The sequence below is a fragment of the Rhinolophus sinicus genome, chromosome 3, assembly GCF_057876585.1.
Source record: "Rhinolophus sinicus isolate RSI-liver-muscle chromosome 3, RSI-T2T, whole genome shotgun sequence".
Taxonomy (NCBI): Eukaryota; Metazoa; Chordata; class Mammalia; order Chiroptera; family Rhinolophidae; genus Rhinolophus; species Rhinolophus sinicus.
This window is the reverse complement of record NC_142503.1, coordinates 59,631,456-59,644,691: the sequence shown is the minus strand read 5'-3', so window position 1 is coordinate 59,644,691 and position 13,236 is coordinate 59,631,456. Positions and strand designations below refer to the sequence as shown.

General features: G+C 37.0%; 1 protein-coding gene across 1 annotated transcript in view; it reads right to left on the bottom strand.

Moving 5' to 3' along the window:
* The window catches only part of ADGRV1 (adhesion G protein-coupled receptor V1), a 503,930-nt gene that overhangs the window by 290,320 nt on the left and 200,374 nt on the right, over positions 1-13,236 (bottom strand). The window contains exons 73-77 of the mRNA XM_019734240.3: positions 12,860-12,995; positions 10,015-11,117; positions 8,445-8,562; positions 6,752-6,923; positions 875-1,117 (exon numbers count right to left, since the gene is read on the bottom strand). Coding sequence (XP_019589799.3) covers positions 875-1,117; positions 6,752-6,923; positions 8,445-8,562; positions 10,015-11,117; positions 12,860-12,995 — 1,772 coding nt within the window. The remainder of the gene's footprint in view (positions 1-874; positions 1,118-6,751; positions 6,924-8,444; positions 8,563-10,014; positions 11,118-12,859; positions 12,996-13,236) is intronic.

Genomic DNA, 13,236 nt, shown 5'->3' with positions numbered 1-13,236 from the left:
GCTGAGGTGGGCAGGTTCCAATCCCCACCACAATGCTTCAAGCAGAGTGAGATAATCCTTTGTCTTAATATATTAGAGTTTTGCTGCTAAAACAAAATTTAAAAAATGATGCTGGAAAGGTGTATGGTGTTGTTTGGACCAACCCCAGGATCTGGTCACCTAGTGTTACACAGCACGCTCTTCTGAGTCCCTGGATATCCACCTACTCCCTTTCTTTCAACTGATGTCACCTAATAGGATGGATGTGAAAAGTGGCAGTAAGACCTGCATGAACTCATGGATTTCAAGAAACATAAAGACAAGTTAGTGTTTGAAGTTCTGGAGAAGACTGTCAACTAGTTCAGTTATAAACAATAACAAAGACCCTTACTTTTTGTTTCAAGTTTGATAAAGTAACACTGTGAAGAAATGTTGGGGTTGGGGGATAGGATATGAGGTTAAGGGGGATCAAATATATGGTGATGGAAGGATAACTGACTCTGGATGGTGAATACACAATGGGATTTATAGATGATGTAATACAGAATTGTACACCTGAAATCTATGTAATTTTACTAACAATTGTCACCCCAATAAATTTAAAAAAAAATAAAATTTAACTCTCTAGAGATCTTACAGAACAGATTTATGGAAGACAGCTTGCATTGTACATCAGACTTTTGCAAAAAAAAGAACAATACAAAACACTGTCATTTTAAAACATGATATAAGCAAAAAAATGGAACTGTTTTAAGGATACAGCTTAATGTAATAAACAATGTGAATTATGATGGAATCATAAGAAAATAATGTATCGATTATTCTCCATTTCATTATACATGCTCTAGTTAAAGAAGAAAACCTTAATGTATGTTATTAGATATCCCATGCTTACCTTGGTACTGAAGTTAACAGATACCATCAGTCCTGTCCCAGCATCTCTGGCCACCTGCAAACTGATGAAAGTGGCCTTTTTATGAGACACAGGCAGCCGAGAACCCACAGAAAAATACACGAGGCTTTGAGGTTCAACACTTTGTAATAATTGAATCTGTGCAAATTTGGCACTATTGTTTATTGCTGCTCCAGCAGTTACTTCGTACAGTTCCACAAAAAAATGCATTTCAACTTGAGGTATCTGATGATGGGGGGAAAAAAAGGATGATTACGAATATATTTCTATTTTTAGATAATTCTGATGTTAAGAATTAGTATTATTCATATACACAATTACAGAAATAAATATCAATCTAGAAACACATTCTGTATAAATACAGAATTAAATTCTTAGATTACCATGGGGTGTATTTTTTTGGTCTTTCTTAAAGAAACATCATTACTACCTCTGGTGAGTTTCTTACCAGAAAATCAATGTTAGTAGACAACCTATGTGTACTTCAATAAGCAAAAGTATAAATAAAATATATTCAGACATGAACTGTTATTTAGTAGTTAAAAGGAATGAACTATTTCAATACTTTTCAATGTGGATGGATCTGAAAACATGATATTGAATGGAACAAAAAATCAAGGTGCATAACAATGTATGTATCATGATATAATCTATGTAAAATTAAAATTACATAAACCTTACTACATATAATTAATGGATACACATCTATTTAAATATTTTAAAACAAAAAAATGCCATGACAGTAGTTGGCTCGGGTTGAAGGGATTGGGTTGGGGACAGGGCAGGCTGTGGAATAAAAGGTTTTACATAAATATGACCAAATATTAATAGTCAATTCTGTAAGTTTAGGTCTTTTTCAAAATTTCCCAAAATTCAGTATCAAATAAGTCTAAATTTAGTCTGTTGGATTATAATTTGCTCATGTTTCACCTCGTTCTTTCACCTCAGTTCTCAATCATCTCAAATAATTTATTTTCTAAAGCCTGCGTTCAATTTTACAACGTACTGTCAATCATCTGTCTTTACTATTTACTCTTACACAATAATCTAAACATCTCAGCAGCATTGTTAGTTTCCCGATATAGCTCAATGAAGCTAAACTGACACATTTTCAACTGCATTTGTCATTGTCTTATTTGATATACTGCATCACTTTTATTTATCAGCAAGGGCCTCATTCATCATTTGTTTAGTTATCATTTTAATGAGACTTATTATGTCATGAAACAATATAACAAACTCTTCAGTATTACCCAAGAATAAGTACTATTTTAGTCACACAGTAAATGAACTTAATCTCCTTTTATTGTCTAAAGAAATATGTTTCGCTTTCCTACAGTACGTATCATTCTTTGCCATTTCTGATTAACTATCAGTAAATATTGAAATATGGAGAAAACTGTACTCTCCCACTTTTGAGAAACTAAATTTGGCAAATACAATAACTAAACTAAAAAAACACTAGGAAAGTAGGGGTAACTATTTTCAACAACTATTATTACCTAATGGCCAAGAGAGCCTTAACTCACAATTGTTTCACTTAACTATGGTTTTCAGCATGTTACATTATTTATTTTTCAGCATATTACATTGCAACATAGACTCTTTATTTTTCATAAAAAAATTCTTGTCATAGTGATGATGATTAGAACATTACTTACAACCACTTAGAGTCAAAAGAATATGTTGCAACCTAAATAAGAAACTGTCTAAAATTGAACAATGTAAAGACAGATGCCAAACATAATTAGACTAGAGACAAAAGGAATTTTCCAGTTTTACAAAGAAATACTCTATTCAAACAATGTCAGAGTATATTGGGTAACCAAAACTCACAGATCGTATTTGAATCTCTCCAGACTTAAATATGACTGGAGACTCACAAGAACCTATTTCCTGTGTAACTGCCAGCAAGGTGCTTTTGTAGTTGGGTCAGAAACATTCCAGGATGATCTTTTGCCCCGCTAGTATAAAATGGTTTTTTCTGGGTTCATCTTTGTTCAGAAGCAAACAATCAAAGTAATAATGAACTAATACCTTACTTAAATATTTTTAAAAATATGTGCAACACATGTTTAAAAATCTGTTTACTTTAAACAGATTTTGTGGGTTAAAAGTGTGCTTCCTCAGTTAATTAACTATTACCTTTACACATTTTGTTAATATGGAACCGTTAGATATAGCAGAAGGAAGGGGGAATTGAAAAGACGAGTTCTAATCCTGTACTAGGGAAAGTTACTTGAATTCTTCATAACTTGAAAATGAAAATATTAAATAACTGTAGAGGTGATAATTAGAGATATGATAGAGTAAACACCTTTGAGTTGAGGGTCCCAAGACTGGATTAAGTTTATGAGAAATGACCATTAATCACTAGTATAATTCTATGGATGATGTCTTGTGTTTGCTGTGTTGTGGTGTTGTGTTATAACTCCCCTACCACAGTATCACGGTAGCTACTACTCAGTCACTAAACTGCCTTGGGCTTCATTCCCATCCATTGTGAATAATAATTATACAAATCCTTTTTTATGAAGAGCCAACTCCTCGTGAAGAACTGTGCAAAGAGCCTCTCATTCATTATATCGTGTAATCTAAGCCCTATTATTAACCGCATAAAACCCAGGAGGCTCAGGAAGGATAAGTAACTTGTCCAACGTCACCCAGCTAATTAGTGTAAGAGCTAAGATTTGAACCTAGGTCTTCTATCATCAGAGCCCAAACTCTTAACCACCATACTACCTCTGAGAATAAGCTCGGTATCCTTGGAGGCCTTCCTCTGATTAAAAAAAATAAAAGAGATGGTTCTTAGGTCAAAAGTCAAGGAATGGTTAGTTGTGCCGCTCTTCTGGGACCTCCAGATAATCTCTCAAAGGCCACTGCGGAAGAACATGTCTGCAGAACCAGCTTCATTTCTATGTCTAGGTATCAGTTTGTCAGACATAAAGAGCAGAATTTAAACTGGATGAGTAATAAGTATCCTTCTAGTCATAAAATGCAATTTGTTAAAATGCATATTAGAACCTGATAGTACTTTTTAAAAATATATGTTTTCCATTCTTCTAGATATATAATCTTCTTTTTAAAATTTTTCTCTTACTAAAACCAGAATGTGTATTACTCTTGCCTATATCTTGCCTTTTAACAGCTGAGAAGACAATGAGAGCAAAATGCCTTGAAAATTAGCTACAGGAGAAAACTCAGTTCTAGGATTTGAACATTACATTAGAGAGAGAAATAAGAGGTGAAACCAAATTCATTTTCTTAACTAACTGAAACTACTTGGATATGGGCTCAGTAGCATTTCCTGAGTTAGGAGAAAGGATATACAAGCAGCATCTTACGTACTGCCTACTACATTCTCTTTCCCCTTAATTATAATATCTTTAATATCTAGGAATTCCCTTAGTATTCTCCTGCAAGGCGGGCAAGCTCAGAGGAAGCAGTCTCTTCTCCCACCTACACTCTAACTTTCCTATTTCCTTCCTTTCAGCTTCTCTAAGACCACCCCTGTTTGGCTGTTCTCCTTTCCCTCTCTCTCTGGCACGTAGAGACCCCTACAAACAGTATTAAAGCACAATTCTCCATTTTTCAGCATGTTTACCTACTGTACCTGGCTGCTGTCACCAATAAGGTATTTCCACTCTGTGAAAATTGTTGTCATCTCTAAATACACACAAAAGAACTAAGTCAGCAAAAGACTGATAAAGACATTTATCCAAACAGCAATACAGGATTAAACTGGCTTTGATCTCAAAGTCTTTTCTCATAATTCTACAGTTAACATCTATTGTATGAGACAGATGTTTTAAGTCTAGTGAAATATGTCCAAGATTCTAATTCACCAAAATTCCTACTTGAGATAAAAACGCAGAATAGAATTTTCAATAATTCATGTATGCCACATATATTTATGAAGGATGATCGGGTGAATGCAAATATTAATAAAAACCATGTTCTAATTTTCAAGCAGCTTAGAGTCCAACAGTCAAGATAAAAAAGTTTTGATCCTGCACATAACTGATAACTTCCATAAGAAAGGTGCAGATAAAGTCTTTGTAAATTTAGAGAATTAAGAATTCTAACTGGAGATATCACGGGAAGCATCACGGAGGAACTGATGTTCTACTTAGTCCTTAAGGGAGAGAGAGGAAATGTGGGGCTCGGGAGTTCTGGAAGGCATAAAACCATTTGAGCAAATACACAGGAGAGGGTTTAGATGTTTTCAAGTAGAATAACATGATCAAATGTTTTGAATATTGAAATTTTAGTTCTTCCTTTTCAGTGTGATAGGAAGTATTAGCTGATGAAACTCCAACTCAAAAAAAGTAAAACACAATAAAATGATATGTTAAATTAGAGTGCAAGAATCAGTGGGAATTCAGTATTTTAAAAACCTTATTTCCTAGCTCTATCACTACCAAGGTAGCTCAGATCAGCAGCACCTTTACCAACCATCAACTCTCACGCATATCTCTAGTACATAGATTGAGACTTCAAAAACTCTTTCTGATAAAAGAAATAAAGTCCTTGGACAGTAGTTGATTACATGGCTTAAGATCGGGAAAGATCAGGATGGGTCAGGATGGGTCTGTTATTGCTATAAATCAAATATCCTTCCAGGGATTTGTAAAGCCAAATGAAAAGACAAAAGACCAGCAAGTGACACGACTGCAAGTAGCAAAAAGAAAATCATTTAGTAGCAAACAAAAAATCATTTTGTAAGTATTTAAAATTAATTGAATCCGAGTCTTAAAAAAAAACAATCCCTGTATACGTACATGGACCTGCAAAGTTCAAACCTGCATTGTTCAATGGTCAACTGTATTTTCAACTCACAATTGGGAACCCACATATGGGGAGGCCCACCATAAGTTATAAGCAGATTTTTTACTTCAAGCGTGGTTGGCATCCCTAACCCCGGCATTATTTATGAGTCAACTGCAATTGTATTTGTACATGCTTCTTCTGCTGTCTTAAATACATGCTGTCTTCTGCATGTCTTTGGCATGTACAAAGAAACCATGACACTCTGAACATTTATAATATTATGACTAGTTTTTGTATTAAATATCTGAGTTTAGTAAATTAAGTAGTAGACAAAGAACAAATAATACTGAGAGCTCCTTAGGCATTAAAGTATCATAGAATAGTTATTTAAAAAACCCACACACAATTATTAATGACTAAAGCTGTGAAGTAATCAGTGACCAATACCAACTGAATAATGAAGATTCCTTTGGAAAGAGGGGAGATGCCTGTCTCCTGGGTGCCATGTACAACATGAACCAATAGAAATTTATCCAAACGCTCAGGAAGCATGGCCTCTGTACCTCTTCAGTTGATCAAAACTGAACTTTCTAACTATACATAAATAATGCAAGAACTTTCATTCTGTGATGACATCAATGGGTATAATGGGATATGATCAAATCCACGGGTATAATAAAAGAAAAATACTAAACATTCAGAGGAATTGGAAATAACTAATCTGGCTGAAAATGACTCAAGGGACCATTCACACAATGAGCAGGTGAGCCAGGAAGAATTTTGGAAATGACAAGAAACAGAAACAGAAAAAACAGAAGGGCTTTTTAAAAAAAAAAAGAGATACAATTGACATATAACATGTATTAGTTTTAGGTACACAATAATGAGTTTACTTATAAAAAATTCTCCAATGTAATAAATTCCAAGTTTTAAGTCCACTGCCCGGCAAAGAGAATTAGACATATGGCTAGGCGAGGCACAAAGGATCTCCACATACCCAATGTGGAAGTCGCAGTAAAGTGGCATTAAAATTATAATTCTAAAGAAATACAATGATAAGTTGACAATACTGTGCTCATCATTTCTTACCTTCCCTGATTTGAGCTCAATGGGGATAAAGCACTTTGTTTGACCTGTTGTACAGGTTGTGGTCCCTGAAACAGACAGAAGTGTATCCATCAGGTTCACACCATCCTTCTGGAGTGTGGTGGCTGTTTTGTTCAATGTGACTCGCCAAAAGACGTTGACATCTTCAAAGGCCCTAGGAACAAAGCAAAACTTAGGTAAACACAGTAACACAGTGCGCTGTCCCTGTGTCTAACACAGAATGTGTTATCACTGTGCTTAAGTGTATCTCTGAATTTAAGGCATACACTTACTTTACATGGCATTCTTTGACCATGTAAAGAATGCTGAATAAGTATTTATTGAAATATTACGTACCAGGAATGTGAAAACAAGTAATATTTTTCTGCTTACTATGCCTATTATATACCAGAAATATGAAAATAAAAATTATAGCAAATCTCTGCCTTCAAGCACAATGTTCCTCATTTGTCTTTTTTAAATTAAATTTATTGGGGTGACAATGGTTAATAAAATTATACAGGTTTCAAGTGTACAATTCTATAATATAGCATCTGTATATTGTACTGTGTTTTCACCACCCAAAGTCACTCATTTGTCTTTTTTTTTTTTTTTTTTAAGATTTTATTGGGGAAGGGGAACAGGACTTTACTGGGGAACAGTGTGTACTTCCAGGACTTTTTTCCAAGTCAAGTTGTTGCCCTTTCAATCTTAGTTGTGGAAGGTGCTGTTCAGCTTCAAGTTGTTGTCCTTTCAGTCTTAGTTGTGGAGGGTGCAGCTCAGCTCCAGTTGCCGTTGCTAGTTGCAGGGGGGCGCAGCCCACCATCCCTTGCAGGAGTCGAACCGGCAACCTTCTGGTTGAGAGGACGCGCTCCAACCAACTGAGCCATCTGGGAGCTCAGCGGCAGCTCAGCTCAAGGTGCCGTGTTCAATCTTAGTTGCAGGGTGTGGAGCCCACCATCCCTTGAGGGACTCGAGGAATTGAACTGGCAACCTTGTGGTTGAGAGCCCACTGGCCCATATGGGAATCAAACCGGCAGCCTTCGGAGTTAGAAGCATGGAGCTCTAACCGCCTGAGCCACCAGGCCAGCCCTCATTTGTCTTTTAACAAGAATTATTCTAAAGAAAAAAACACTACTGCTAAAAATGGTTTTTATAAAAATAAAGGGCAAGAGATAATCTTCATTCTCAGAGACTATTTAGGCCCAAAATGAAAAAAGGTTTTATATACATATGTATACACACACACACACACATGCACGAACACAACACACATGCATACACATGTATATGTGTGCATACTAAGTGCATGGGTGTGATGAGCATTCAGAAAATGTATACTACGCAATATGAAATTGCAGGCTAATTTGGTACTCCAAGTCTCCCTAACACTAAATGGTTGTGCACGCAGAGTGATCAGAGAATAACAATTATGACAAAGTGATGACTCACATAATCTGACATTTGTATGGTACTTTAAGAAGTACAGAATGGTCAAGGTAGCCCTAAGTCACACCCATAAACCAACTGTGTTAAATCACAGATGAAGAACTAGAGCATCTGAAAACTGACATACCAAATTCTACACTACCTTCTTTTATCAACATTTCTTCCTACCGTGACTATCTTATCAATTCAGATTAGATACTGTATAGACACACAGGCTGCTACATCTTCCACCTGTGTATAAACATACCTGTTTGGCTGCCTTGTGACAATCAGATGCAGTCTGTTCCTATCAGCTCCTTCAGCCAGCTCGAGTCCGCGCTGGGATGACTCACTGAATCCTATGATGCCATTTTGAAGATCACTTCCTGAAAAGAAAAATGGACAGTTATAATATACTGAAATCTTTAAAGGATCTCCAATGCTTCACTAATCTTTCCAGCTCAGATAGTATAAAAGTGAGAAATTCACACGTGAGTGCGGGGAGCTATAATGTTTAAAGATCTTTCTTAAAAATAGACCGGAATTAAAATGATAACATTAAGATAGCTAACACTTTGAGAACAGAAGACTGGAAGAAAAACACATGAAATCCTTGTCCCCATACTGACATATGTGCTCATCTCTCTCTGATAAGATTCTGTATTTGACAGTCCTTGACGTTTTCTCTCTGTTCACTGTTTAAAGTCAGTATATCTTCATAGAATGCAAGTTCTACCAGAGCAGCAATTGTTTTGTTTACTGCTGTATCCCCAATACCAAGAAAAGTGGCAAGCATATTGTAAGTGTTCAATAAATACTTCTTAAATAAATGAACTCCATTTAACTGATTTACTGTCCAATAAGAGAGTTGACCCAAAACACGATTAATGTAATGCATTCAGTTACTTGCCCCAGAGAAAAACAGAATTATTAAGAAACTCCTGAGTATCTCTGAGTAAAAGAAGCTGCTCTCAGCAACACTTGAGATTACAGGCACCATCACACCACCAAATTATGTTTAAATTGGAAAAAACCTAGGGCCCACACTACACTGAAATAGTCCATTGTTTTAGCATAGTGTCATCTGAAACTTGCAAGTATTGTGTAAAACTATAGAGCAGAGTAGGCAAGAATCATGATATGGTCTTGTCAATACTTTGATGAGTGTAAGGTACTGGCAAGCCAAGCTAATTCACTTAAAGGAATACAGTATGTTTTCAGAGGAAAACTGCAAATTATCACCAAAAGATTTTATAAGATACATGAGGAAGTCTTTAAAAAAAAAAAAAAATGATTGCTTTTTTAAGCCATTGTAATACATACGCCCAATAGTACAGAAGTTATATGACTGTACTGGTTCAAAAGTGGAACAAAAGAAAATAGTTTTAATCTATTTCCCAACAGATATTCGTACAAAGAATTTTCTGGCCAAGAGATCTTAGACTTTGGGAGTTAGGAAATTCAGAATGAGGCTTCAAAACAAGATAGGCAATGGTGTACTTGGATGACTAAATTAAGTATTTTCCAGAGGAAGAACATGGATTTCAGTATGTTTAAACTTTTCCCTATATTGTAAAAATATAGATTTAGAGATTATTTAACTGGCTCTGAGCTAAGTGACATTTGCAGTCCATTAAATTCTAGCCTGGCATCTCAGAACAACATCATGTGTTCATGTTCTGAATCCATACCACGGGAAAACAATGTTTTAATGAATTCTATGCATGATTCAAGTAATTTACCCCCTTGAACTGAATTTAGAATAGAATGAGAATGATCTTATTACAAATCTTGCATCACAAAAGTACATTTTCATCTCTATCACTCCGAAGATATACCTGTAATAATGATCATGGCAAAAGCTGCAAATCCAGCGTCATCCTTTCCCTTCACAATCTGTGCTCCTCCTTGAGGGTCTGTGAGAAACACATAGAAGAATTCCTGCCCCTCAGGCTCCTCATCATCCACAACTGGAACAAATACTTTACGTTCTCTTTCTCCATCTACAAATGTAAGGAGAAGAGTTTGTTCCTCAAAGTCGTGTTCTTCAATTGCCCATGTTAGGTTGGAAATGCCATAAATATCATGAAAGGGCAATGCACTCGGTTCCTTCTGAGCAGATCTTTCACCAAACGTATTAACGGTTACACTGACATTGCCAGCAGACCCACCAGTCCTCCGGATAAGAACTTCCGCAAGATTAAATGTGCCATTCTTCATCTCCTCTTCAATGTAAACAATGGGTGGTCCAAGACTAAATATCCCGTGAATGGAAAGATTTGCACTTACAGTGGCCACATCAGACATGGCAGGTGTACCAGGGAAGGTGATAGGTTTCTCAGGGATGGCAGATGTACCAGTTACCTCCGTAACAATGGCAACCAATTCGGTTGGCTGTGGAATGGCAGTTATCTTGGTTGTGTTAGGGTGTGTGATGGAGGAGTCAGTTTCTATAGGTATGAGAGCTGTGTCAACTGCTATAGCCACAGTTGTCTTGGGGAAAGAAACATCCATTCCTGCCAGATCATCATTATCCAATATTGTGATCACTGCCACACTGAAATCTAGATTCAGGCGTGGTCTCCAATTAGCTTTTGTAAACTTCTGTGATCCTTTAATTTCTACTGAAGTTAGGTTAATGTAAAACAATTCTTGTAGCTCAGGAAGCTGATCATTAATAATGATTATTTCAAAATTAACCTCAGCTTGGAATTTTTGAAAAAGCAGTTCCCCATTCTGAACAGGCTCAAAATCTTCCAGCGGCTTTGCACTTCCTGCAGTTGTCTGATAGGAAACTTTAATAAGATTGCCATGAAACCCAAAGAGTCTTTGTACATGTAATCTGATCATCTGTGTATCCTCTGACACGATGATATTTCTTGAACTAGGGGAAAATTGAAAGACTCCCATTGGTTCAATTTCAGCAACGGTGAAACCTGATCTGGAAAAAAAATTAAACCATGAAAGAAATGATGAAAAACAGGAATACCAACCACTGTAGGGATTCATCTTTCACATATTTAAGATGCTGCTCATGAGGGCATCTTAAAAATGACATGCCCTTTCAAATCCCATAAAACCTTACTTACTTATTGATGACTATACTAAAGCACAGGAAATGTAAGAACAGGCGCTGCAATAGCAGGTAACAGGACCTAACCAGTTTTAACCCAGTGAAGAGCTCATAGGTCTCTGCTTTGTTTCTCCAGTCCTCCCAGAGCAGCTCTCTGAAGGGTCTGAAACATCAGGTTCTCTCTTACTATCAGTACACAGGGAACCAAAACCTTAGGATGCTGTGGTGTCAGCCAGGTTTCTCACCTACCAAACAGAAATAGTGGCCCCTACTAGATACAAAACCCTTGCTTCTTCCAACGGGCCTGTAATGGGACTATTCTCTCACACAAATGTTGCTCAAATTTTATATGAGAATTAGTAGAAACATCCAAGATTGAGTGATTAATCCTTAGCTTTATCCTATGGAGTTTTGTTGTGAGTTAATAGTTATGTCAGAGGTAACACTGGGATCCCATCAGCCTAATCCAGACCACAGACATATTTTTGGGGGCTAATTTTTTTTTTTAAGTTTAAATGTGAATGCCTTTAGGGAGGACACCCCAGAGCCCATCACTCTCTATTGTCAAGCACTGATAGCTCAACACATAGCACAGTAGTTAAGAGCTCACAGTGGCCAGACAGCCTGGATTCAGGTCATGATCCCAACACTTATTAGCTGTGTGACACTAGGTCCACTCCATAATCTACCTGTGACTCACTTTCTTCATCTATGAAATGGGACTAATAACAGCATCTAGGTCATATGGCTGTGGTGAAGAGTAAGAATAAACATATACCTTTCCTAAAGCAATGCCTGGCCTAGGATGAACACTATAAAACTGTCAGCTATTACTGTTGTTAAAGGCATTTGAATTTGTTACCCTGAAATACTTTCTGTGGCCAAACACTTTTGAAATGATTATGTGTTCTCTAAAGCCATAGTTGATTCTGCCAACCAGTATCTCCCACATAAACATGTATACAAACACACCTGAACCCACACTTTTCCCCATTTTCCAAATAAGTACAGTGAAGAACAAAAAGATCAAGCAACTTTCTCCAAGTCACACAGCAGATAAGTGGCAGAGCCAGGACTAAATTCACGAGTCTGGCTCTAAGGTCTGCCCTCTGCTGTTCTGATCAAGCCCACCCAAAATATGTGAAAAGTAAATTGCTTTGGACTGGGACATTTTTACCTGCAAATATACTGATTTAAATTAACTCAAAAGAGCCACTGCTACAAGTCCCATTATGACCCTACTGTGTAGTCTTTTTCTTACTCTGAATCCCTTGGAGAAATCAGGTATTTTTCAGGGGGACTGTCTTCTGAGAAGGCACCTCCCCTAAAAAATAGGTGACTTTGTCGTTATGGTTCTTTTTGGAGATGTTACCCAAAGCCACCATTCTCACGTTAGAAGTCAGGTTGAACACTCTTCAAGGAAAGCTGTGGGTGCTGATTCTCTGAACGTCTCCGTGGCATCGCTGACGTGCAGGCCACACGTTACTCTACACCAAAACTGTTTCTGCATCTGCTTTAAGGAATGTAATCCTTGTCTTTTCCTGTTTCAACTGATTAATTCCAGATTACTCCTCAGAGACTTCCTGGGCTGAGAATTGAGTTGGTCTTACCGAAGTTGAGCCCCACCAGGGGCTCTGCTCTGCACTCCTGAGAGGTGAATGACAAAGGCCTCTGGCTGACCAGGGCTGGGAAATGTCCTCAGGGAGACTCTTTTACTTTGTTCTCCATGGGAAAATGAAAGGCTCCCTAAAAGGACATGAAAAGGGAGTCAGGGTATCATTTCTGAGTTCTTAAATTGGGATTCAACTCTTAAAAATGTAGTGAAAGTAAAACATTTAAAAAGTGGGAGGGGATAAATAAACTTACAGGAGCTCCCTAGACCAAACAAACCTTGTCTTCAATCCCTGTCTACACTACACGGCACAGGTCAAACCATCTAACATTTGCATCTCACTGATCCTCATAAAGCTATTGGTATAATTTTAAA